The 27,665-nt window shown below is 42.6% G+C and overlaps 1 protein-coding gene across 2 annotated transcripts in view; it reads right to left on the bottom strand.

The window, feature by feature from the left end:
- Nucleotides 1–27,665, bottom strand: part of LOC146178595 (uncharacterized) — a 483,598-nt gene that overhangs the window by 5,559 nt on the left and 450,374 nt on the right. For both annotated transcript variants that reach the window (XM_084578394.1, XM_084578393.1), the window contains exons 5-17: nucleotides 20,120–20,398; nucleotides 17,706–18,143; nucleotides 13,888–14,022; nucleotides 11,841–12,046; nucleotides 11,550–11,687; nucleotides 9,053–9,147; nucleotides 8,073–8,289; nucleotides 7,208–7,394; nucleotides 6,078–6,200; nucleotides 5,865–5,959; nucleotides 3,824–3,948; nucleotides 1,308–1,576; nucleotides 224–293 (exon numbers count right to left, since the gene is read on the bottom strand). In XM_084578394.1, coding sequence (XP_084434520.1) covers nucleotides 224–293; nucleotides 1,308–1,576; nucleotides 3,824–3,948; nucleotides 5,865–5,959; nucleotides 6,078–6,200; nucleotides 7,208–7,394; nucleotides 8,073–8,289; nucleotides 9,053–9,147; nucleotides 11,550–11,687; nucleotides 11,841–12,046; nucleotides 13,888–14,022; nucleotides 17,706–18,143; nucleotides 20,120–20,398 — 2,377 coding nt within the window. The remainder of the gene's footprint in view (nucleotides 1–223; nucleotides 294–1,307; nucleotides 1,577–3,823; nucleotides 3,949–5,864; nucleotides 5,960–6,077; nucleotides 6,201–7,207; nucleotides 7,395–8,072; nucleotides 8,290–9,052; nucleotides 9,148–11,549; nucleotides 11,688–11,840; nucleotides 12,047–13,887; nucleotides 14,023–17,705; nucleotides 18,144–20,119; nucleotides 20,399–27,665) is intronic.

The following is a 27,665-nucleotide window of genomic DNA, read 5'->3' as shown; positions in this document are numbered from 1 at the left end:
AGAGTAACTGATTGACTCTGAGCCTATAGGGGACGCAGATTGGAAACAGGTAGCAGTGAAGCTCAATTTGTAAGATTCTTGACTTTTCAAAATGGCAGTAAGCGTCAGCACTAAGTTATCTTTTTATTCAATAACAATAGTTTCACTTAAACTGGGCGCCCAAATACATTTTGGTTAAGTGCATTTAAGACTCCGAACAATCATTTATTGAACGGCCACTCACTAGTCATCATGACTCCTGTAAGGATCCAGATCTACAGCGAGGCAAGTTCCAACAATGGCAGCTGGAATTCCTGGAAAGAATGAAGCAGCAAAGTAAAACACATAAACGCATAACAATAAAAACGTATCAAACCGCATCATTTTTGTTTTTTGCCCGAGGATTGCAATAACGCAAAGATAAGTGCTGCTGTTGAAGCTTGCAACAGAGTGCTGAAATAATATTGTTATATGGCACACCGTGCTGGCATTGAAACAAAGGAGGACGAACCGACATGGTCGGCTTTACTACGACACTGAGGGTATTGTAAAAGGAGCCTCCACTGTGGCTATGTACCATATGCACAGAGGCAAGAAGAAGAAGAAGGGACCATCGAACCTCAACTAGTGCGCGTGCGACACTACTGTGGGAATTCTCCTTGTAACAATATTATTGGAACGCTCGCTATTTCGTTTACGGCTAGTGCCTTATTCCTAACCTATATTGGTGTCTGAGGAAACTAGAAATAGAATACAGAAATGGAAACGGAAAAGATAGCGTTACAGTAGATTCGAACTCCAGGACATTTATCCATTCGAAACAAAATGCTGGAAAAAAAAAGGAATAGCAATGTTTCAGACAAATCGTGCTGCTGAAAGTGCATAGGAGACCCCGATGAAACCACCTGCCGCATATAAAAGTTTCCTTTCATTTGTATTTTGGTCATCTAAAAAAGGAACAATATGAACGTTTTGTAGTCGTAAGCGTACATTCGGGTACGCACTACTTTCCAGGGTGCAGGTTAAGGTCCCCTTTATCTTCGTCAGAATGACGACAGAACTGCTCTCTCATCGGCAAAGGAGTTGAGACAGTAAAATCGTGTTCGTTTTCCTCTATATTTAGACTGACACCAATACCAAAAAAACACATTAAATATATCGTTCTTGATGTTCAATACAAGAAACAAATTAAAAACATCAATTGATCTCCACAGATTTATTTGGTGTTTCTACTACAATCTCTCAGATATGGAACCTTCTATGTGGCAGCTGCCAATTAGGGCAGAGAGGAAGTTCTCAATGCTCGACTTCAGTGGTGGTGTTCTTACCCCATGCAATGAGAACGCGCTTCAGCATAAAGCACGTCTCGGTTGAGGCGAAGACGTGCACGAGCATCTGGTACATGTTCATGGCCTCGACGCCCATCCAGGCGAGACAGGCGAGCAGGAAGTAATGAGTGGCCACGGCCGTGCCCAGACACAGGTTCAGCTCAGGGAAGCGCTCGTGGAGAGAGCCCACCAGGAAGGCCACGTTGAGCAGGAGCATGGCCGAGCACAAGTTGAGCAGGATCTTGCCCGACCTTTCTTTGTTCAGGCATCTGCTCAAGATATATCGATGGTAAGGTAATTACATAGGTGGCAAGAAATAAATATTTAATTTTGACTATTTGGGCATTAGTGTGGCACGTGTTATTTCCTGGAATCGCGATCAAGAAGCGGAGATTGTGTTATCCACTCGATCCACTTCTCTTAAGCTCTGATAGTCACACTTTGTAATATCGACCAGTGTCTGGAAAAGAACGTCGATAAAGATGGTCTTCAAGGCCTTAGTTTATGCAGCTGCTCTTTGATGAAGTCTTTGTGAAAAAACAACAGGCGATTAATTTTGCTTTAAAATCGCGCAGACTGACCTGGCTCTCGTCACCAGCTCCAAAGTTATCCAAAATATTTTTGACCTCAACTGAAAATTAGTTCCACATACAAGCTGCTTTCGTATTCCTTGGAAAGGGTGACGATATGGATATAAGTTGGCTACGAATGTAATCGACTTGATACGAAACAAGCCTCTAATACACTTCTTGATGTAGGTATTCATTTTTTGATTTTAAATTTATTTATTTGCAATTTAAACATTTTCACTGAAGTTCACGTAATAGGTTTGCTGTTAGAGCTTGATCCACTTTTCTTCAAGATTGAACCAAAAGTTCAAATTGTAAAATCTATATATGTATTTAGATGTGCAATACTGCAGACTTTTGAGCAAAGAAATTATTTGGGCAGCTTGCGAGCAACACAAGGAGTTAGTAAAAGAGAAGCTGGCTTCTAACACAGTATATTGGGGTTTATATTGAATATGGGCAAAATTTGACAAAACTAGGTACGCAGGTATGAGACTGCTATCTCGCAAAAGCGATTTTCTATGCTGAGTCGTCTGTTGCCATGCATGCTGAATATCACAAAGGACTACAGAGCGACCACACTTCTCTGAGAAAGACTGTCTTCGGTCTTGGCTTTAATGATCATTCAGGCCAATCGCTCATAATCTCGAATTCATTTAAGGCACGTTAATCACGTGTTCATACGCACAATAAATCGAGATAATTGGAGACTGGTGCGAGAATTCCAATCATTGCTTTAAAACAGTCCACAAAGTATGGTATTCTAAATATAAAGAATTTCTTTGAGACAGTACGTATTATAGAATATTATACGCGGCGCCAGTTGTGATGTATGGATGCGAGAGTTGGACTGTGAAAAAGGCTGACCGCCGAAGAATTGACGCGTTTGAATTGTGGTGCTGGCGAAGACTCTTAAGAGTTCCTTGGACTGCCAGAAGATCAAATCAGTCGATATTGTCGACCATAAACCCTGACTGCTCATTGGAGGGTCAAATTCTAAAGTTAAAGCTCAGCTACTTTGGTCATCTGATGAGAAGAGAGGAGTCGCTGGAGAAAAATTTGATGTTGGGAAAGGTTGAGGGTCGCCGGAGAAGGGGTAGGCAGCGAACGCGATGGTTAGATGGCATTCTCGAGGCATTGCAGATGAAGCTATGTGATGTTAAGAAGATGGTGAGAGACCGGAAAGCGTGGCGTGACATGGTCCATAGGGTCACGAAGAGTCGGACACGACTGAACGCCTGAACTGAACTGAACTGATACGCGGCGCAACGTTTACGCGAAGATGCAGAAATAAATACATTGACTGGGCGAATGGAAGGTGAAGAAAATAACCTAGGAATTACATCAATAGCTAGTTTATCTGCTCTTTAAAGTTGTTTCTTATTTTCAAATCGCCAAGCTAGTGTCTACTTTTGTTCTTCATGACACCAATATATTTCTTCTGTAATTTCAAGAGAATTTGTCAGTTCATTCATGGTTTTTGTCAAGTGCCTTGTTGTTTAAAAAAAAGCGCACAAACTGAGCAACAATAAAAAATGCGCGAGCAAAGATGCATTTCAGTTCGGACTCTCAAACCTGCCTTCTCCCAGGTTGTTCTTTTTATGTGAGGGAACCTCTAATTTTATGTTTGGTGAGATCCTGTGCGAAAACAGTTATGCTTGGCGAAGAAGGCGGTGCACAATTTATATTTTCCAAATTCTCTCATATTTATTAATTTTACGTGGAATTTATAACAAAACCGTTATCTCAGCCACCTTTGCGGGGGTCACTTAAATACCCTGCATGCATTTACCCTTTTGGCGACCGATACTTCGTACTGCTGTTAGGCTTGGCAGGACGCAATAAGAAGGTCCTCACATTGCCCATTTCAATAAAGCTCAGTCAGTCATTCACGGGTGAAGACGCAGTAAATGTGGGGCTAATGAGAAGAGCACTTAATTGACTCACCTGAAGAGAGCGTAGGTTAATATGGTGAAAAACAACCCGACGGCCGACATAATGCAGCCAACGTATGATATAAGTGAGAGAATCTGATAGTGGTGAGGCGCGGTTGACATTTCAGGCATTGGATCCTAGTGAGAGGAAGAAAGGGAAGGGAAAATAGGGGGGAATAGATCTTATTACGGGATGTAAGAATAACCACGCTGCAGCAAAGGTTGGCGAAGTAAACGACAACCGGAGTCTGATATGCCTCGTTTCGGTATTCCTGTTTTTTGTCTCCTTGTTTTACAATATTAAGAGTTAGAGGTATCAGGTGGCTGAGGGATCTTCGTTGCAAAAACCTTAACCAGAGCGTCTAGCTCACGTCTAGCTTCGGGTTGACTATAAATCATCAATCATAGCGAATCGATATGTCATGTCTGCTCCAACAGGACGGTCCGGAAACTGTTCTACGTTGAGGTGACACTAACAGCTTTATTATGATTCCAATTTTCTGTGACAAATGACTGCAGAAGCCTTAGATGCTTCCATCGATGTTCACTGATAACATCCAACTATTGCAGTTTATGTACCCCATACTGTACTTTATAAATTTCGTTCTTACCACACTCAAGCGTTGTGCCAAACAGGTATTTTACTTTACCTGCATAACTGAGCTGGCGACTGCTCAAATCGAAATAATATATTATGCTGTATCAGTGAATGTCTTGTAAGTGAAGTACACTCATTTCTAGAAACTAAACTTCGAACTTTTGCCCTATTTTGCCTTGCGCTAGGAAGAAAACGTCATTAGAAAGCATCTACGCCTTTGCGGTACACGCGCACGAATAATTCGTCATTTAAAATGTGTGTTTTCTTTTCATAAGTAAAAACAAAATACTACTTTGGCTTGAATACTACGATCTTCTCGGACGCACTGCTACTGCTTCTTGTATAAAAAGAGGTCGGGAGGGCTTACTCTACTTTTTGAACCTGTAATCCTCGAAGCGCTCTCCACCTTCTCACTATGACAAGCCCGGCTTAATCGTAGTAATCCGGCAAAAGAATTCTGAACTATTTGCCTTCGGCCTTTGGTAGATAGCCCACTTTATTTCTAAGCCAAGTACTTCAGACAAAATCGATTTCCTGACGAAAGCTATTTCACCTTCCTATTTTTCCTATTGCATGATCCTGCGACTAGGCTGGTATTGAAGACAATATAAGTTGTCCAGGAAAAAAAGCTATCTAACTGAGGTGAGCCTAGCGAAGAAAATGAACTTCGCCTTTCTTTAATCCTTTGCCAGAAGCAGGTCACAGTAGAACCCAACATAAATGGCTGAACGAGAAAATTGGGTTATGCTGATTGTCGTGGAAAATTGTGTGAAAAAGAGCGGTCTACAGAAGAGAATATCTAAGAGAAAAATACAAGCGACAAATTAAGGACATGGCGAGCGCTGCAGAGAAAGATCTTAGCAGACCTTCGGCCAATCTCCCACTTTGTTTTAAGGCAAATGCTTAAGACTTTCTGCGTAGAAACAGATTTTTTTGAACTGCTGAAAGCTAGTTCCTATTTTCAATTCTTTTATTTCAAGGCCTTGGCGCTAGGCTGGCATTGACAGTAGTGAGTGATCCCGAAGGAAGATGATAAAGTGAGATGGCATAGCGGAGACTGCGCGCTTAGCCATATATTATGTTACCAAAAGTAGGTCGTATTAGAACACAAATTAAAAATTTTAATTTCAAGAATACATTTTCAGTTTCAAGAAAACTAGGCATTATACTAAAGGGAGGAACATAGTCAGAAGGTCAATACATGGCACTATGTTCCGCTTGATCAAATTCGGGGCGCGAATGAAAGTGTCTTACAAGGACGTTGGACGTAATTACTACCACTGGAGTAAATTTTGCATTTTTTTTTACTGCAAAGTGCTATTGTAACATGGTTTTGGAGCTTTTTCATGTAAATTGCAGCGCTTGTTTGCAGCATCACCCGTATTAATGATGCTTCCTTGCGTAAATGATTCAAGAAGATATGGTGTAATTTCCGGTTCGCAATGTAAGGCCTTACCAGCAAAAGAGAAAATGCAGTCATGTGGGTCGAGCTGCACACGGTCACGTTCCCAGACCGGTTGGTCGTAACACCGACGGTGGACCATTCTTTTTCTGAAAGAATAGGTGGTTCGTGATCCAAAGCCATTAGGCGAGATTACGATTTTGGAAGCTGCTTTATTTCAATAAAAAATCAAAGGATGAGATTAATAACCTCCTCGTAGATACTCACTGTGATCGTCCCAGAATCCACACACGTATCGTACAAGACTGTTGGTCGGGTACGAGTACATCAAGGGATCAGTGAGGTTCTCGATCTTACTGTCGCCAATTTTGGCTGACAGAACGACTTGACCTGTAATCGTGAAAACGGAACGACAAGGAGAGCTACTCAGGTTATTCTGTGTCAATATTCTTGTATGTTCCTAACCATTAAGCAGGAGGGTTCAGTTTGGTGCAAGGCAAAACCCTCATCAGCGGTTCTTACGAGGCTTCTGCTCTTTGTGAACTGTATACACTCACTGCTACCAAACCGAAGAAGAGACAAGAAGTCTGACTTGTATTCGTTCTTTATAGCATTTTTGGTTGCCGATTTCAGGAGGTGTCTAAAAATAATTTATGTGCCATTTATTTGATATAAAATAGCATTCATTGTTTCTCTCTCACACGATACGATCGCAGTAGTTTGCAGGCCGGAGCAAAATACCATTTCCCTTGAACGTCCCGATTCACTGCTTTTCATGTAAAAGCTTCAGTTGAAGCCACTGAAACCGAAGACTAGATTTCAATCAGATGGGAACTTAACTGAAGTTCTCTCCGGCCTTGCGTTTATCGTCTCGGCCACTGTGATAGTTTGGGATTTGATATCAGAGCACTGAAATTACGAGGAGATATGTTGTGTGCTAATTAACCAGTGTTCCACCCAACTGTGAAACAACATACACAGCGTCGAGTGCAAGTAAGAACACACATGCTTATCGGCATCCTTTCCTGGCCACATCAATATACAAAAATGCTTGTGCGCGATAGTGTCAGTGGCTATCGAATGAGGGCAGCATTTGAGGGCTTAGACAAGAACTGTTTCTCGGCTGCTAGAAATTTTAAGAATGACGCCTTTAAACAACAGCTAAGGTTTTGGACATCCTCGTTTTTCTGTGATTCTCGAAGCCATCACCTGAGGAAAGTCGGTAGAACTGTCATCACTCGCAACACAACTGTAGAATATGACAGCTGTTCAAAGACGATTGCAGTCGCAGGTGCTCAAAAATGGCGCCAATGTATCTCAGATTCCTAATACACGAAGATATTTCAGCCGTGTTATCAAGCTGCGTGTTCCAAAAGATGATCTAGCCTACTACTCACCTGCGCTCATTAGGGAAGTGAGCCTAGGGTGTTTCGCCCGGAAGAACTTGTCGTTCCGGTACGAGACAAACGCTATGCGCGGGCCTTTCTCCACCTCCTGGATCGGACGGTAGGGCTCACCCGCAGCCACGAGGGAGCTGTTGATGGCCATGAACAGAGCTTCAAAGGGAATGGTGATCACGATATTCTGGAAAACAAATGGCGTGAAGTGAAAGAACAGGCTAGAGAAAAGATATAGAAAAAGGACTAGAGAAAATAAGCGTGCCTAGAAGTCTACCCTTTTTTCAAACAAATGCGCTGCTTGCGAACATGGGAAGACCGAATGATAGACGGCACAAACAGCCCAAGTTTGAAAAGTTGATCAAACGACGGACCCCTGTGTTAGAATTTCTCGTCCTTTGAAGCGCTAAAGTAGCACACTATTATACCTCTCCGCTATTCTTTCTTTGTTTTGCATCTTCAAAAAGGACCTCATTACTTGAGAGGAAAGGTGTAATGCCGGGAAAAGTGGTGACTGGCATCTAACTGAGAAAGGTGGATGACACAGCAGATAGGAAACGGGAAGGTATGAGGCAATTATTTTTGTCGGTTTTGCAGTGAGGAGATATCATTAACGGTCTGCCTTAAACAAAATTTAAAATTAAAGATCTTTTATTAGCCCCGCAAAAGCCATATCATGCAAGGCGTGCAGTTTTTCCACGTGCTTTCTCAGACCTCAGAAAGGGCGCTCTTTTTTCCCCCACCTATGCACATTCAGCGGCCTGGATTAGGCTGCGTTTTGGTACAGATTGCTTGCGTTTTATAATAGCGACTCACAGGCAAGAAAAACTATGTGCGCGCCCAATCACGCACCGATTTCACTCACGTCTCCATCCTCCTGTTCGTCGCCTTCCCCGAAGAAGTCCTCGTGGAGGTAGTGATCTCCATTTGACCGAAGAGAGAATGTGAGGAAGTCCTGGCCCTGTGAAAGCAGCTTGGGAGACCAGGCAACCGCCTTGACCACCAGGTTTTCATTCTCGATAATGAGTGCTCCCGGTCCCAGAACCACTTCGGAGGTGAACCTCTCCACCACAGAAACCAGCCTACAAGTCCCAAAGCAATTCAAGTGAGGACGTAGTTCTTTGTGCCTAGTTAAACGCGAAAATAATTAACGCCTTCTGCTTACTACCGCTGCCGGAGACAAACTCCTCTAATTAGTTCCTATTTAGGTCTGCTCCTTGAAAACTGCCACTGAATTCCAGCCGGCTTCCTAATCTATTCGGCCCTTTGGGCTGCTATCTGCATCTGCATCTACTCTGATAAACCACTTCGCTAGCCAATAAGACCGCCATCATTATCTTTCTAGAAATCATGTTCTGCCAAACGGTTTTATTTTCAATTTCAGGTAGGCAATCATTACCTTTCTGCAGTTTACTGAACTACTTTCCTCTCGTGCTGCATGTGACCATATATAGCGCCTACCATTATCTTTTCAATATATTTTGATACCAATTTCTTTAGCTTCAATGTTTGTGGCTCATATAAGAGCAGCGGCTACCCCTTCTGCTATAATAATAGGTCACGCACCACCTGCCATGAAGCGGATTGGTGTGAAATTGAACTAAAACTATAAATCCGATTTGAACGATCATGCTTCGTCTAAGCTTCTGATGAGGGCTAGCAACCCTTGGATGGAGGTTCACATGCGTGCAACTTTTCAATAGCACAAAATCGTAGCTTTCTTGAAATCACGCGTGTTAGAATCTGGAACTAGAGTGACGTTTTGCAACGTTGTTAGAAGCGTCCAAAACTACGTTTTATGCAAAGGGTTTGAAGCAGGGCAACGATAAAAGAAAAGCGACGTACTTTCCAACGGCCTTTCCATTTGCGTCTCCTTCTTCGATGACGCTGTCGTTCAGCGCCAGGAAGTTGCTAATGACGTGAATCATGGCTTGCGCGATCTGGAAAGCAGGAGCACGGCTCATGGTATTGATTTCAGTTCCTTTACGCAAGAAGAAATAAACCTTTATGTTGTTCAGAATACCAAAGGTACCTCTACAGACGCCAACATCGAAATAGGGTCACGCTCTTTCGAGCTCTAAATATATATATATATATATATATATATATATATATATAGCTTAAATAAATAGTCGTACTTGGTTGCTAGAGGTTAAACACAAGTGAAAAATAGCTTCATACTGTTTCCAAGTTTATTTGGAGTTGACGTTTGGGCAGGAGCCCTGCCTTTCTCAAGGCTCGTGAAAGACAGGGCTCCTGCCGAAACGTCGACTCCAAATAAACTTGGAAACAGTATGAAGCTATTTTTCTTTCACTTGTATATATATATATATATATATATATATATATATATATATATATATATATATATATATATATATATATATATATATATATATATATATATATATATATATATATATATATATATATATATATATATATATATATATATATACATATATATATATATATATATATATATATATATATATATATATATATATATATATATATATATATATATATATATATATATATATATATATATATATATATATGGTTTCCACAAACGGGCTTTCTGATGACATCCGTACTCACAAACCTCTGAAGAAAATCAGTTGTATGTGCTTCCTTGCTGATATTTTTCCAATAACTTGTTGCACTGCGATAGAGTGTTGTTATTCCACTTGCAATAATGGGACATGAGTGCCGTAGGTAGTTGCAAAAAATTAAAAAAAAAATATTTACGATCAGCAGCTGACCCATAATGCGCTTTCCAAAGTAGACGTGATATCCGATGATTTTTGTATGATGTGGAAGAAACCAGACGTTTCCTACATTCTAGATTTCCGAGTGGAAATTCGGACGGCATCCTGGCAAATGATCTTACAACTACTGCTGACAAATGATCTTCGCGCGCCTTGAAAAATCGATGCTGTTCAATGGATCACAATTCACGTGGTACGGGTTGCATATTATTTCATCGCTCGTTGAAAAGACGGAGCGCTGTCACAGTGCTCATAGACAGCTAGGTGTTTCACATTCATGAAATTCAGAAGAGGTCTGGCTATTATCGATTGTGGCCGCTGCTTGAAAATCCCCTGAGTAGTCTGGAGCAAGCCTTGTGAGTGTATTTATTATAAAACAGATTGTTATCCTTCATTTCTTCATTGCCTATTCGCGACCTATGATATGCTTTCGACCCGCTCCATAAGTGCTTTGCCAGTTTGTAACAAGTGATGTAAATTTACGAGGAGGCCTCTACTATCTCTAAAGGAATCTCTTTGGTAGTAGTTTGCCGATAGCAGATCCAAACAACTGTTTAATTATGAAGTTGTTCGCAAGTAACACTTTACAGAGAATCTTTTTACAACCAAGCATGACTTACCGCGCTAATTAGAAATCACGAAGGAAGGAAGCTCTTGAAGTCGTTACTGAATTCGATGCGGCAGTGCGCATTGAATTCGTTCTGCATGTTCCCAAGGAACTAGTAAAATAACGCAAACTACCGTTGAAGGCAAAGCAATGGCGATGCCGCAAGTAGCGACTGGAGGTTCGCTTCAAAATGTTTAAAGCGCCGTACGTATGTCGGTCATTTATGAATATGTCGTAAAGGTGGAGCCCTTCTCAATTTCCAGCCCTATTCTTGGTGAAAAGCGAAAAGGTGAAAAGATATAGAAGAACATATAGCTACGGATGACGCAATGCTTCATAGAATCATCACGCACGTGTGAGATGCGTATTTCTTAACTTACAATTACTCTTCCTGGAGCCCTCTGCACTGAAGCTACATGTTGGAATGTGTCTTAGAGTGTTGTGGATATAGTTCAAAATTTAGAGATAAATGCTAATTATGCAAGCTGATGCGATCGTATATTATAGAACAAATTTTTTATCTACTGCGTGGAATGCGTTTTTGACCGTATAATAATTTGTGCATTATTGTGTAATATATAATGATTTAAGTTCACTTCCGGAAATGAAGCAGCCGCACTTGGGCGTGATGTTGATTAGACTTCAGAGATATCGTGAAAACTTTGCATTGTTTAAAGAACACTAAAATATAAATGCAAATCAGATTTTAATCTCCCATGCACTCACTGAATTGATCCGAAAACGCTTGGGCTCTGCAGAATCCCGCCTCTGCGACTTAACCACAACTACGTATAGCACGCTGCTCTAATGTGCTTTGCGGGGAACAAACATTGACGTATTTGGATCAGTTTTATTTTATAATCTTCAATAAAACTGCACCTAGAGTGCCGTTAAGTATAGTGGCGTCACTTTGCAGGGCACACAGGAAGTTTGAGGCAGCCACCCTGAGGTGCTGAGTGCCCACCTTTATGTCCTTGATGGCGTAGTCAACGATTGGCTCGATCTTTTCTGCGAATCCCTGAATCTGGTCAGGTCGCACGCTGCTCGGGTCACGCGTCAAGAACTCCAGCTCGGAGGTGAGGTTCTCGGCTGCCTGAAAACTCTGTAGGGGAGACAGAAGTAAAGTGGACGATAGGTGAGAAATCTGGAATGGAAAGCAAAGCAAAACTATTTTCGAAGAAGGAAATATTCTGTTCCGTTCTTATCTTAGGTAATAAAGGAAACGCGGCGGGTTATAAGGACTATTTCCGCTTACCTTGTACCGGCAGTGCTGGGCGGAGACCTTCATCCAGCCAGTCTGGCCGTTGGGGAGGAGACGGCACTTTCGCCGTGCGTATCTGTACTCACTCGCTGGGTTGTAAGCGCCGTAGGGACACTCCACTTTGGCCACCGACCCATGCGTTACGGGCTGCCAATGGAAGGTGCCCTTGTCCGTCTGCTGAAGTTCCTCCGGACACGAATCTGTTGAAGAACGGTCCCACAGCATGCAGTGAGAATAATTGCGTTCACACATAAAGAAGGCATAGATATTCAGACACGCTGACTTCAAAATAAATATCGCCATCTATTTGTACTGGCTAAACTGATAAAAACCACATATTTTATTATTTGCTCAGAATGATTCAAAACAGAAACGCATCCGCAGGTAGACAAACGCAATACAACGTCTCTAAGCCAATCCGTTTTTAATTTACAGCAGGTATCAAAATAAATATAGTGTTGATTGCGCATTGAAAATACTAATTGCAATACATCCGTATTGCTGTCATCACTAACATATCTAAGCCTCATCAGCCCCGATAATTGTCGGATTTTCCATGTGATCGACATGGGTTCGCTTATTGTCCCTGGAGAGGCAGGTATTACAACATAACCACCGTGCTCATAAATGCGACAAATTGCACCCTGCACCCAAACCAACGTCAAGTGCCTCTTATCGTAATTTTAGTATTAAACGGGGTGAGTCTCAGCGAATGTAAGCAGCTTTTCAACGCTTCAGCACGGGGGACAGTGCAGCGCACGAAGTTCGAGTACAAATCGTCGAATGGTGACGGCGGCGACAACAGGGAACTATAGCATACCGCCGACTTTCCAGAATCCTGGATTTACATGGACTCATCTTAAAACTCTAAAAATTTCCAGTTTTTGTGGCAACCTCTTAGAGATAGGGTGCGGTAACGTAATTGGTGACTTACTTCAAAAACGAGAGGAAACGCTAATAGGAGACGGAAGTTTCCGCCCGAAAGCATGATCCTCACTGACGCACATCATTTTCAAACGCTAAAAACGAAGGGTTGCGAGGAGTGAGATTACAAAACGACGCTATAAAGAAATGTTTGGCCTCTCTCCTTGCAATTCGAATATTTGTTTGGTTTAAAGGATGTACCAACTAGATTACGACCGGTTTATCTGCACGAGCACGGCTCATATTCGCGAGCAACAAGGCTCACACCGGCTGCGATGGCAGACTCTTGCTCTCTATCTCCCTCGCTATACAAAAACATACAGATAAATATATACAGATCAGAGCGGATGGAAAACCACAGACAGAAACTAGTGTGAAAAAAAAATAAAGGACTGAACAAAATTTAGGGGGAGCCTTAGTTCCCAAGCCCAGCCAACGTTTCGACAAGTGGACTTGTCTTCGTCCCCTTGTGGAAACTTTGGCTCGGCTTGCGAACTAAAGTTTCCCCTCAACCCTTGTTCAGGAATTCTCTTTCGTACTGCGTAGCCCTCTTCTTTCTCTCGTCCTACCCTACTTTGGAAGAGACTGTAAAAATTTTTTGTGCGAAATTTATTATTTCTCTTCAGCAATATAAGGATATTGCGCGTCATTAATGCGATCATATCGCTGGGCCACACACTACTCCAGAATTTTTAGCATCATTACAAAAAGAAGAAATGAAGACGACACGCGAGAAATTCGCGCGTCGTTTTTAAACCAGCTTTGACATTTTCCCTTTCTAAAGAAAAGGGTCCTATTTCTATGCGTATGCGTTCTCTCGTATGCTTCCACAGCTTGGACTGCTTGGTTAATCGTTTATGAATACTTAAAAATCAATGAGTGCGAAATTTTCAAAAACCACATCAGAAATAAAGAAAAGTGTTTCTCTCTTTCGCCAAAAAGTTTTAGGACTTTTTTGTGGGTCGAAGTTTAAGCGCTGCCTCCATGAAAGAAAAAGATGCTGGAATAGTTGAAACATACAAGTTGTGTAAGGTCTCCAAAAAGAGGCTGCCCGGATTGCGTGTAGCTGTCTTACTGAACTGCAAATTCAACAGCAGATTGAACAAAGGGCTCGTACCTCTAAGCTCGCACAATGGGCCGCCGTATCCCTGTGGGCAGTGGCATGTGAAGCTGTTGACGCCGTCTTCACATTCTCCACGATTTTTGCACGGACTGGATAGGCACTCGTTGACGTTCTCCTCACAGAGTTCTCCTGAAGCATGAGACGAAGTGTGCATGAGTAAACACAAATGCGCGACATACTTGTTTTATTTAACAAATTTTGCATGTGTCACCAACATAAGTCAAATGTTCACGCTAGTTTAGGGCACTGAGGTGTACGCGACTAATGTTTATTACGTGATGCACGTGCACGTATGTACCGTACTGTGGGAAACTGAATATTAAGGTGAAAGCGTTTATAGGCTCATGAGTGTACTACATCCGTGTTTGCGTTTGCGAGATTTGTCATAATTCTTCGCGAGATTCCGCGGGATACCGCGAGAGTTTGACGTCATCGCCTGGTAACGTCATCGGCCATGACCATTCATGTCTAATAACCGGAACTGACGTCATAATGATGTCACAGTCATGACGTCACGTCCGGTCATAACAGATGACTTCACTACACAATTCATGCATATACGAAGCTGACCCCTCCTGGCATCGATACATGTTCCCGTGCTGCACCTTTCATTCCGCGCTTCCTCGAAGGCCGCACTACGCTCTATACAGAAGCAGACGCAGTAAAGCAGGAACTTGAAGCCTTTCAAACAAAGACTTTCGCCTTATCGCACTTCAGTGGTCCAAAGGGCCCCCTGGATATTTTGTCTAGCATCAAACGGTAACCCTGTAATCAGATATCTCAGACTAGACCATGGTCTAAAAATCACAATAAATCTAAGCACACAAAGTAATCTTCTCGTGGTCGACCATGAATCGTTTGTTGCACTAGTTCGCGACGGGTGCACTTTGCCAGGACGCCCAGCTTTGAGCGGAGTTCCGCTATATATCTTTAGGTTTTCGGATTATATCCATTTAGTTTCTCATTCATTATTCAGGACCAGTCGAAGCCGCCGGTTAAAACAGTCCGCAGTGATACAGCAAGGCATGCAGAATGGATAATAGACATTTGCCAGCTCCTTCACAAGGTTCCCGAACGACGCAGTATATTCCCCTTACTGTTTATGGTCTCCCAAACTTTTCAGACAACAAGTACATGCCAACCGATTGAAGCGCACATACTGCATATTCCTTATTTCGATCAGAACGCTCCGAAATGCAATAAGTTCTGTAGTAATAATTATTCGGAACGCTGTGGGTGTAATGCTAGCCATCTTGTGTTCTCTGCTACACGACCGCATTTATTGTCTGCATAGCCTTGGGAGTAATGGCGATAACTGCGCACATTCACCATACACATAATCAGATATTGCGGTAAATCAAGAACTGTAGTGCCAAGGGCGTACATGCAAATATTTAATAAGGTGTCATAGAAAGAAAACTACTCAATTTCGGTGTTTCCCGCTCGCCCGTTATTGGCGAGATAGCCGAGACAGCGGAACTCGACACAAGCATCCATCCTGCCAGACATAGTAAAAAGAATTCAGCACTCTATGTTGTTGAATTAGGTAATAGCTGGTGTTCTATTTTCGGGTGCACGAAGGTAAAAGCGGCTCTGTTCTCTATGCTTACCTAGTTCCCTGATCGTCACGAATGACAGTCTATTCGCAGCTGATAGAATAACCCCCTGCTGGAAAAAAGTTGTGTTGTGCGCGTTTAAGCGAGCCGCAAGGCTACCCTGTCGGATCTGCGTTGCCTTCGCAGTCGAAAGCAGCTCGCTGGTGTAAGTGGCCGCAGCACTCGTGACTGACGTAGTTTGGGCGCCCTAGTGCTCGGACGGCCGTAAACCCACACAGACTTCCGGAAAGCCACCGCTGCATCCGGCTCTCAACAGTCAGAAGCCCGGCGCTAAAAGCCGCCATTCTCCTACGAGAGGTGAACAGCTTTGGAAAGCGAGAGCGAGCGCCCTTCACCTTGCTAAATAGGCGAAACACTGCTGAAGGCAAGGGGTACTCTGATGGAGGTCCTGTATTCCTTTTGAACTTGGCAACACAGCTGACAAATGGCAATAGATTTTTTTTTTTTCATATAAGGTAATCGAAGGGCAAAAAAAAAAAAAAACAGAAGGAATAAGTAAAAGCAGTACTTCTTAATTGCGATAAAAAAGAAGGAAAATGTTTCATGGCTAGGAAGAAAAAAGAGTATTATGGAAACTTAATGCCCAATCATCATCATAAAACCTTGTTCAGGAACGGTTGTTTAAAATCACGATTTCAGTGCTCAACAAGGTCAAGCTATTCTTGATCTGGGGTCAGTGTTGTAACAGTGAAATAGTGTAACACAATAACTCCTCGATGTAATATGTACTATAGGTATCGACGCTAACTTCTTTTAAGGCTAAATCCTTTCTAGGCTCATGGTGAAAACCTCGCGCCGTAGGACCACATGTAAGACACTTCAGTCACGCATTTAAGAAAACCAGTCCTGAGATGCCGTTGTTGCAGACAACGAAACCAAAGAGAAGAAAGGAAAAAATGATATTATAATAAGTACACAAACACACAATAAAGAAGTAGGAGAGATGAATGAAAATCAGCAGAAAAGCTTTCTCTATTAAGCTCTTATGCGAATCTTTGCGGGATCTTGTAATATTTATGTCAAATCTGCGGAATTAGAGGGTTTTTCACAAGTTCGGCTAAAGACTAAATATAATATGTATTCTGTCATGATGAAAGTTTGAAACACATTTAATGTTTTTAGCTCTATAAAGTCGAAACAGGTAGAACTTTTTTTTATTAAAAGGAGGTCACGTGTATAGAAACAATCAAGTGTACGAGCAATGCATATCGCAGCTATTCTTGAGGATGCTACTTGGAGCGGATTTGTAGCACCCGTAGTGACCAAACAAGTTCATAACTATTGAGTCTGAAACTAAGAGCCGAAATTAAAGAGTAAAAATACCGCATAGCTGCATACAAAACACATATACGAGAAATGGTGTTCGGTCTGACGTTATCAAAATAATCATTGCTGGTCAAGTAGATTAAAAATATGGCCCCCAAAGAATGCTGAATGATCTGTGTTTCAAAACTTGTTATTTAAAAACATTGAGCGGTCTATAATTACCTCATCGGCTTAACAACGGACAATTTAAAAATAAAAGCAGACTTGAAAATGTTTCTTTTGGAGAAACATATAATTCGCTGACTGGCAGAGGAAAGGAATATCAATACACAAAATGTGCCATGTATACGTTTCGTCTTTTCAGTGTGTGTCTGCGTCGCCAACTTTAAAAACGATCAGGGAAACGCTTACTTAACATATTTCTGTCAGAAGCTGTCAAAGCGCCTTATGCCATCCAGACTTTAAATAACGTCAGTTGAAATATTTTAGTAGTGAATGTTGATTGCTCTGAGAATGTTGTGAGATTGCTTAGGGTCCTGTACTCTGTTCCCACGAGGCATTAATGAGATCGGACGCGCTCCGCTTAGGCAAGCTTTCTTCTCTCAGTTCCTCTGAAGGTGAGGTGCTATACGTGCTTGGCTTTGACCGTGTTGAGTAGTGCTTTCGCAACTAAGCTTTGATAAAATAGAGGCGTCCTAGAACTAGACGCCGGGATGATCTCAATATTCAAGGCAGCTATTTTTCTTTTGTATGTGTGTGACAAATATGTTCAACCTGTTCTCGGCTTCTTTAAACCAATGTACTTTAAAATAATTGCAGTACACAATGATGACTTGCCAGTTCCCAGTTATGCGCACGCTGTTGAGATAGAACATATTTATTCTCCAAATTACAACAACCATTGATCCCAACGCCTGTTTTCAGACTCACCCGCGTATCCTGGCATGCATTGGCAGGTGAACTTGACATCTGACTCATTGATGCATCGCGCCCCGTGTAGGCATGGCGATGAGAAGCATGGGTCATACTGGTGGCACGTCTTGCCGTAGTATCCGTCCACACAGAGGCAGGTGAAGGTGTGCGACGCATTCGACTGGCACACACCATCGTGGAGGCAGGCCGAGGGCTTCAGCAGGCACGGGTTGAAGTCGGAGCAGTTGCGACCCGAGAAGCCCGTGAAGCAGTCGCACCGGTACTCGCCGTGGCTGGTGTTGACGCACGAGCCGAACGTCTTGCACGGCTGCTCTGAGCACGGGTCGAAGTACTCGCATGCCTCGCCGTAGTAACCCGGGTCGCACAGGCACCGGTACCCTGGCAGCTCACCCATGGTCTCACACGAACCGTGCTTGCACACGTTCAGCAGGCAGTCTGGGAGTGGGAGATTTGTGCAGGTGGACAAGGATAATGTATGGTCTGTCCAGTCATGTTTACTATATTTTCATTTATTATTACAACGCAACAACGTAGCAAATTTAACTTAATTAAACATGTTTGTACTATTATATCAAAATTCGTTTTCTGTGTTCATGATTATTGCTAAAAAAAAATCATGATCACTTAAAAGATTCTCGACAATATTCATCATTTTAAGCATATGCCATCAATCTTTAAAATAAGAACAGTCACAGGAGAGCACTGTTCTCCTGCATAGCAGAGGAAGTGTGCTTGATGTCAGAAAGCAACGGCAAGGGTTGGCCGGCAGGTATGTACTAATGCTATAAAAAAAAAAGGAAAACCGGATAAATGCCGCCAATACAACGAAAATCTTTTGACAGCTCGTGCGTGTTTGTGTGTGTGTGTGTGTGTGTGTGCGTGTGTGTGTGTGTGTGTGTGTGTGTGTGTGTGTGTGTGTGTGTGTGTGTGTGTGTGTGTGTGTGTGTGTGTGTGTGTGTGTGTGTGTGTGTGTGTGTGTGTGTGTGTGTGTGTGTGTGCGTGCGCGTGCGTGCGTGTGCGTGTGCGTGTGCGTGTGCGTGTGCGCGTGCGCGTGCGTGCGTGCGTGCGTGTGTGTGTGTGTGTGTGTGTGTGTGTGTGTGTGTGTGTGTGTGTGTGTGTGTGTGTGTGTGTGTGTGTGTGTGTGTGTGTGTGTGTTTAAGGGTGCTCTTGACTCTGCTTTAAATTCTGATTAAGCACACGTCAGAGACTTTGTATGGGCACGGCCGAAGTCGCTCTATTTAAAACTCTCGCAGCAAGGCTCGAAACATGTTTCGAACAGCAGACATTTTTCAGACATAAGAAGTGCGTACGAATTCTTCCAATTTTGATTCATAGGATGAAATTGTACCGGAAACTCTAGACTGCCCCCCCCCCCCCCCCTATTTATTGTACCAAACTATTCCCCTGCGTAGTTGCTCTTATATGTTGTGTATGTATGAATTGGCCACTTCAATACTGCAGTGCGCTAACAAACACTGAATAAGCAATGGAGCTCTTTTTAATGTATGAATCACCCGCTTTGCGACCACAGCTACGAACAGGTATACTATGGACGGCATGTATCGAACTGACTTATCAAAACTACTCACGGTCAAGCATCATGAAGCCTTTATGGGTGTGGGTCAGGTATTTCCTGTCACTGACATTTGCGATACTGGCTTCAGCATGGACAAATACACGGATCACTTCATGAATGATAGCATAACTGCTACAATCAGACAGATAGCAGTAAACATCCCTAAAAAATTTGATTGAAAGCGACCAGAGTACTGATATTTAACGAACATATGCCTTATGTTTACCAATACAAATATCTAGCATTAACAGTTGCAGACAACTAACGGCTATACAGAGGCGCATCTTTCGGGCACCTCGCTTATGCTTGTGGGCGCTTATTTGACAAATTACGACCCTTTGAGTCCTAATGAAATTTGTTTCCGCAGTGAGGAGCAAAAAAACACAAAAATCTAGTGAATATTTTAAGCGTTGAATGATTGATGATATAAATCGGTCTATCAATATTCTGACTGATTTCATGACACAGTGATCAATCTATGAAAGAGCACTGAACAATGGTTGACAGGGAGCCTCAGTTCCCGAACCAAGCCAGAATTTTGACAAGAACCTTCGCCTGGACGAAGTCAAGTCCTTTTGTTGAAACGTTGGATCGGCTTGCAAACTTAGGATTCGCCTCACACGGCCTTGTTCAGTATTTTTTCATAGTGTGGAGCCATCTCTCTCTCGTTCTTAGCCTGATTGATCAATTCAAAAATGACGTTGTGGCTTATTAAAAAGTAAAATATATAAATGTCCGACTGATTGCTTCACGCATGCATCCATCAATTGAGTAACTGTGTAATTTACAACATGGTAATAAATAAATCATTTATAACTATTTGACTATTCCTCACAGTCGATGCGTGTGACGAAGCGGTCCACAGGGCTCCCGATGCCTTCCTCTCGGCCGTTCCAGGCGTACACTCGGTACTCGTAGTCGGTCCAGGGCCTGAGGCCATGCACAGGTACACATTTGTCGGCGGCGCCTGTGGTGACGTTGACGAAGGAGGTGACGTTTTCAGTCACCGCCCTGTATTTGACCACGTAGCCGGAAACATTGCCGTAGAGGGGCCGTTGCCAGCACACGCGCACGGTTGTCTCGTTCACCACGACGGTGCGCACGTTCTGAGGGTCTGCAACGGGAGGAAAGGAAGACAACTGGCAGCAATCAGAGTAAGATAAAGAAGAGGTCACTAACGTATCGCCTAAGTATCGCCTAAAATTGTTTATTCCCCCAGTCAGTATTAGTTGTAGAAATCGTCAGTTGTAGCCTAAACTGTTTCAATTAAGTAAAAATTCAAAACATTGTTACGCATGTTATGCACTGGCTGGTTTCATTCAAAGGCACTGTAGCAGAAACAAAAAAGAGACATTCAGGGTGCTTAGCTGGTTTGCACATCACACAAGGCCAATTTGAATGAGTCAACCTAAATCAAAGTGGTGAAGCAGTTTGTCTGCCTATAGTTCAACTGTGCCCAAATTCTCACATTGACAGCGCAGTGCCCCAACTGCCCACTTCTAGAATATAATCCTCACATGGCCGAGGTGTCGTTGTTCGTGTCTTTTGGAGGGCAGTTCATGCCGGTTTCAGAAGTCTTTCCATCAATTGATTTCAGATAGATAGTAGATGTCCTCGCGGTCGCTTAGCACGATTGCTGATTTTAGCTGGCGCGTTCGCATTATGGCGCAATCGTTGTGAGGCTGTCGCCTCAAGCCGGCGCCGACGGGCGATTTTCCCGGTCCTGGCGCGTATGCGAAAGGAGATAGTAAGCTTTCTGGCTGAGGAACTTTTCTACCTTGGGGAGCGACAGTTCCTTCGCCAATGGTCTCGCCCTTTTGTTTCCGTGCCGAATGGACGTGTCCGGGTGGTTTTTAGTCCACCTTGGTACTTGTAAATATAATGTAAACATCTATGTCAGTTTACATCTGTATATATTCCAAAACACGTGTACTACGCACTGTGCATGTGATTGCTGTATATGTTTGTACCTTTATTTATTATCAAATTATTGTACACAGTGCATAATTTCATTTACAATGTCATTCAGAACTATATATTATTACGATCAGCCAATTATTAATTTTTTTTCGGAATGTAAATTGTGAATTTTTATGTATTTCCTCAACAGAAGGTATGATATGTGCAGTGTCTCTTATTAAAACAGTGTAGGTTTCGATTTTTGGTCATTCGTTATCACACTTGTGATTGTAGAGCGTCTTTTTCTTTTTCTAAACCCACATGGGGCCTTAGTGGCTGCAGCTTCTTTAAAGGCTATTGCATTGAAAAGTGAATTCATTCCATAGCTGTTTAAATTGCATCCATGCCTAAAAAGTCTGTTTCAGACTTCAGAGGATCTTCGCACACTGTTTTAAGTGCCAACCTGGACAAAACATTTTAGTGCGCTTGCCGGAAATGGTGCGCCAATGACGACCAAATGAATGCGTGCCCTCCCCCTCTAGCGTATTTGCAGTATGTTCGCTGATTTGTGGTGTAGACTTGTGTCTAGCTTCATGTTTAGTTCTTGTCGTCATTTGTCTCTGTCTGGACATTAGAAATGGATATGTTGGACAGAGAAAATATTTCGGGTTTCTTTTAGAATAAATTATGGATATTACAAAGTGAGTTTCAGCCAGCACGAGAGCGCTGGTTGCTTTCTTCAGTGAGGTAAGAAAACCCCGCTTTCGAGATTCAGTCATCGGAAATCTAAATTGCTTTTTGATGCGAGAAAGGAAGCATAGAACGACAAAAACTTCCCGACTGGAGTTCCTGATGGTATACATTTTCTGTGGCCTCATTTCAGCTTCCTCGTTGAATGCGACCTCTTTTGCTTTCCCATACCTTTCTGCAGTGAACTCTTTAGATTTTTTATTAATTGGCAGTGTTTACGTCCTAAGTGGCAGCACATACAGCAAAAGAAATCTTTAAAGGAAGAGAAAACGTGCTTCATATGCGCTATTGAATGGGCCAGAAATATATTGTGTAGGCGGTACTGTAAGACGCGTTGTTCCCTTACGCTGACAGGGAAGTGACCTCTAAGACGCATGATTTATGGATAAAAGGACGGCATTGTGATGAGCTTTCAGCTTGTGTTTGACATAGTTTCGTGCTTGTAAAGGCGCGGGTGGTTTTATAATGAAAAACTAAATCTCAGACTGGCAATTTTTGTGTGTTGCTATTAAGTATTCAAGAATCCACTGCTAATCCGGCGAAGCCTAACTAAGTGGTTATTTGTGCCTGCAGTTCATTGTAATCGCTTTTCACTAGAGCATCTTGCTTTAGAAGCTGTGAACACGTTAAGCAAGCTTCATGGCAGGATTCAGTTTGCAGGAAACGATAACACGCGCAACCATTTTGGCAGCCACAACCAAGATATTTCGCTGGGTAAAATTTCTGGAGCTAGACGGACAGTTGGAAACCAGGCAGGAAGTTATCCTTGGATCTACACCAAAAATAAACAAACAAGCCATGCCGTCGAGGAATGGAAGAAAATTGATGCGGAATAATATAATGATTAATTTATTAGATTTCAGCTGAATATGAAGAAAAAATATCAATTGACCATTTTTTGCCTGCAAATGACAGTAAATATTATGAGAGATAGCCAGACGAGACGGAGAATTGGATAACGTCATTGAGGGTGGCAGAGAGTAAGCCGGAGCTTGCAAAGTTTTCTTAGAAAAATTAGGGATGTCGAACCTAAAAGGTGTCTGGTAGCATTGAGCAGAATGGCTTTTCTGTTGTAAAGTTCAAAGCTCCAATGGAAATAATGACTATGACAATAACACTGGTTGCGTAGTTTTCACTGTATAGGTACGGGCGAAGTTTACTCCAAATTCATGTGAGCATTATTATTTGTGCACATGATAAATTACAATCAATTATACCTCAAGAGGAAAGTATACAACAGTTGCATCTTACCTGTACTCAGCTATGGGGCTGAAACGTGGAGGATAACCAAGAGGGTTCTACTTAAGTTGAGGACAACCCAGAGGGCTATGGAATGAAAAATGGTAGGGGTAACATTAAGAGATAGGAAGCGTGCAGACTGGGTCAGAGAAATAACTCAAGTTACTGACATTCTAGTGGAAATTAAGAAGAAGAAATGGGCATGGGCAGGACATGTAGTGCGAAGAAAGGATAATAGATGGTCGCTTAGGGTAACAAACTGGATTCCAATGGAAGGAAAGAGTAGCAGGGGGCGGCAGAAAGTTAGGTGGGCGGATGAGGTTAAGAAGTTCGCAGGGGTCAAGTGGGTGCAGCTAGCACAGAACCGGGTTAAGTGAAGAAATATGGGAGAGGCCTTCGCCCTGCAGTGGGTATAGTCAGGCTGATGATGATGATGATGATGATGACACCTGACTCTTGGAGCCCTGAAACCGCCCCATGATTTGACTTCGAGTGGAGTACTCTAACCATAAGTGAAGTGAAATATTTGCCTTCGTACATTGAGGTTAAATATAATATTTAATTGCGAAAACACTTTTTTAACACCCGGCGTCGTTTGTTTTGTCCCATGCGAGCACGTGAGGTAGATACGATATCAGAAGGTCGAGTGAAAGAACTGATTTTACGGCCTTTGGTCTAAAGTATTGACGGAGCACCAATTTAATTAACCAAATCTGTGTCGTCCGTTGAAAAAAGCCTGGGCAGTCCAGTGAGAGCCTGAAGCGCCTCAATGTCTTGTCAAGCGCCACGTCTTTAACGCTGTTGACACTGTGGGAGAACTTTAAACTTTAACTTTAAATTTCACAACTCATTTGAATTTGTATCCTCCTTACAATTTGAGCTGTTAAGGAAATAAAGAAAGAAATGTGATTGACTACATGATGCCCTCTCCTAGAATATTTGTAGGTACCGGTTTTAAAAGAGTGATCAATTGTCTTTTCTCGCGTGCTGCATTCTTAGCTGCGTCATTGTTTCCAAGCGCTCTTCGAGGTAATTGACAAGAAAAGCACCTGTTTCTCTTTCAGTTCAATATCAAGGGCAGATCTTCAGTTCTTCGCTGGGGACACCTGCCATGAGAGTACCAAGAATATACGAGAGTGAAAAGGGGGCATGTATATCTGACAGAAACCCACAAGCGCTGATTCTGTCCTAGTGAAGTGCAATTTCAGAAAAAAATCGACATCAAGCGGAAAGAACACTCAAAGCGTTCAAGGGTAAAAGCAAGGCTTTTAAGGGGATATTTGAATCCAGGAATAAAGAGTGAGTGCCAAAATGGAAAATGAATTAAAGAGCCAAATTTAGGGCGAAACAAAATAATCAAAATAGAGATATACAATTGTTAAATAAACTGAAGTAAAAGCAACTTGCACTCCCTGGTGATAGGAAAAGAGTCCGACTGTGCAAATGATCAAAGAGGAAGGATGGACAAAGAAGACGAGCAAGAATAACAGACAGCGCCCATTGATCGTTTCTGCGGCAGTTTTCTTAGCTTAGTGAACGCATGGCCACCTTCTTCCAGGACGCAGAAGAACGGTAACTTGCCTCTGTAAACAAGATATTTTAGCGATCTGCGCTCTGGAGCAGTGTGAAACGGAAGCCGGATTCGGCGTGGAAAATAGTCGGGGCTCAACGCGTTTCGCTACCTCGGCGGAGCGACGACGCCGAAGCTGCCTCTTGAAGTCGCGTTTGCGTTTCACGTTCGATACGCTTTGTGTTCGCTTCGCTGATCGTATTCATTGTTTTGTTTAGTGTTGCTTACACTGTTCTTGATCTTGTTGCGTATCTTCCAAAAGCAGAGCACTGCGATTCTTATATTGCCGCTTTCAGGTGCCTTTCGACTGCTTTTCTGCTTCCCAGTACAGTCTTCTGTATATTTTTTACGTCCTTGTGTTTCCGGTGACTCACTTCAGCTCGCTTCGTATTCGTCGACGTAGAATACGTTCTTTGCTATTTCTCTCGTTGTCATCGGCGTCCCGTTCTAGGGCGAGCTTCCGCAGTCGTACATCGTGAAGAGCCTGGCTCGCACGACGCTATTTCCTATCACACTGAAACACGTCCGCCGAATGTTCGATTCCTATCCTATGTCTTACGATCGGCCCCGTTGTTTCACAGTCTTCGTTCGAACTTCTTAGCTTCGATTTTTTTTCCGGTTCGAGACCTTATTATCCTGCCTTTGAAAGCAAAGCGTAGCCATGCTTTTCTAAAACGACATGCCGGAAACGACTTTTCCGGTCAGTACCTCTCTGCCTGGCAGCTTGCATAAGAACGAATTAGATTAAAATGCAAAGGATAAAGGGAGAGCTTCTATAGAAAAACGCGCCAGCTTCGAATGCGTATACGAAAAGAGAAATAAAACAGCAAAACGATATCTAGCACCACTCAGCCATCACTACAGCCTCTGACTCAGTATTGCTACTGGCAGCTTCGGACGTCACAATTTGCCACGAATTCCGCTTTTCCTTTCTTTATACATTTGAAGCCTTAATTCCACGCTGTCAAAATGTTTAATACTAGCTTTGCTGCCTCAGGGCATTTAACATAAATTGAAACAATCTAAAGAGAGAAAATAATGTCACCAGCGCAGCTTTTCGTGGCAGCACAAGCAAGGAGCCAGTGCAAAGAAGCCGGAAAACATTAATAATGACTGCCTAACAATAGCAGTCGTTTACAGAGAAAGTGATTAAAAGCCGATCATGAAGGATGCAAGATAAGGATGACAAATTATTGCTCCTAAAACATGCGGTGCGTGCTAGAGCGTAGTATTAAAAAAAAAAAGGAATGGAAGGAATTTCTGCATGACACTGGTCTTGACTCTAGATGGTGACAGCTGGAATGGACTATGTTCTACTATGAGTGAATGTGTGCGTAAATGGTGACTTCTGGATTGGACTATGTTATACTGTGAGTCAATGTGTGCATAGATGGTGGCTGCTGGAGTGGAATATGTACTGTTATACTGTTATAGGTGACTGTGCGCATAGTGGGGCAGATTTTACATATATTAGGAGATTTTCTTAACACATTAGTGACACTACGGTGGAGCAATTTTTGCCAGAATAATAAAGGCTAATTCCACCTGCACCATACAACAACTGATCTCAACTCAACTCAACGTTCGGCTGCTGACTCTACAACATTTGCAGGTGAGAAATATCCAACTGAAAAAAGTTCGTAACGAGGACTTCCATCAAGTGGCCACGTCGTCGAAAAGCCGAATAAAAAAACAACGCCGCGCAAAGACTTCCTTGGAGAACAACCCCCTTCTGAGGACGAAAAGCGGCGTCTTCTCTTCCTTCGAGATCAAACGATAACGAATACTAAGCCTTCAAGCCAGTTTTATCAGACCAGCATACTAACGCACACGCACGTTAACAGGCATGTTTAAACGCAGAAGCTTATTACAACAAAACAACGTGTAAACAATGCTGCACCCTCATATGACCCAGCTCGGGATGATGAAAGAATGTAATTTAGCGCACGAATCCATCACGACAGTCTCCCGAAAGTTTGCGTTTTTTGGATAACTAAACGCACACCCAAAGATGAACGACGCCTGATATATATAGGGAAGACAAGGATACAAGAGTAATGGGAAAAGCGGAACGCAATCAAAAAGGGGTAAGCTGCAGCAAAGAATGGGGATGAATTTCACTCAAAACGGAGCTCTTCGGGGAGCGATATCTATAGTTTAGAGGATGAGCTGTAATCATGTGAAAGGATAAAAAAACGATGCTTTCGGGGAGCAGTAAAAGGAGAAGCAAAATCTTGGATCTTGAAAAGAACAATCACGAAGGAAGATGTAAAAAGAGAGTTGAATGTTGAGACTTCTAGGAGCAGGAGAGAGGCGTGAAAGTGCTCCTCTTTTATGTGTGAGATAAAGGAGCATGCAGAGAAGGAAGCTCCAAGCATTAAGTTTGATTTTCGACGGGAAATGGAAGCGATGCAGGAGGAACGAAGTAAGAACAAGGCAAATAGTTTGAGATTTCTCCGAGGGCGGCAGCACACTTCAAAGGTGACGGAAGAGAAGGATCAAGACCACCGGGATAAGTCGTTACCTTTACTCCACGCTCGAAAATTAAAATGATGGACGTATCAAACCACAGATTCATAGTTTTGAATACTATTGCGATAAAAGTGGAAAATAGGGGAGCAGAAGCTATGCAGTAAGCCCTTGAAAGCTAGTGCCGACCGCGATGAGCTATGCTGCCATTACAAAAAGGGGTGATTGTACGCCGATGCAAGAATTCACAAAATGAAAAGATGAGAGACGACTTGATAGGTCATTCATATAAAATGACTGAAATAGAAACTTAAATATCTGTACTCGTTGCATAAATGATTACATTTCGCTGCAGATGCTTACCTTCACCTATATCTTGCAGAAAGCATTCGCATCGACGGAAGGAGGCGTTTTTGGCGATTGTTCCGACTGTCTTCCCCCCCCCCCCCCCCCC

Source organism: Amblyomma maculatum, chromosome 9, assembly GCF_055883805.1.
Source record: "Amblyomma maculatum isolate TAMU_Amacu chromosome 9, ASM5588380v1, whole genome shotgun sequence".
NCBI lineage: Eukaryota > Metazoa > Arthropoda > Arachnida > Ixodida > Ixodidae > Amblyomma > Amblyomma maculatum.
Note: the sequence above shows the minus strand (reverse complement) of the source record. Positions and strands in the feature narration are given on the sequence as shown.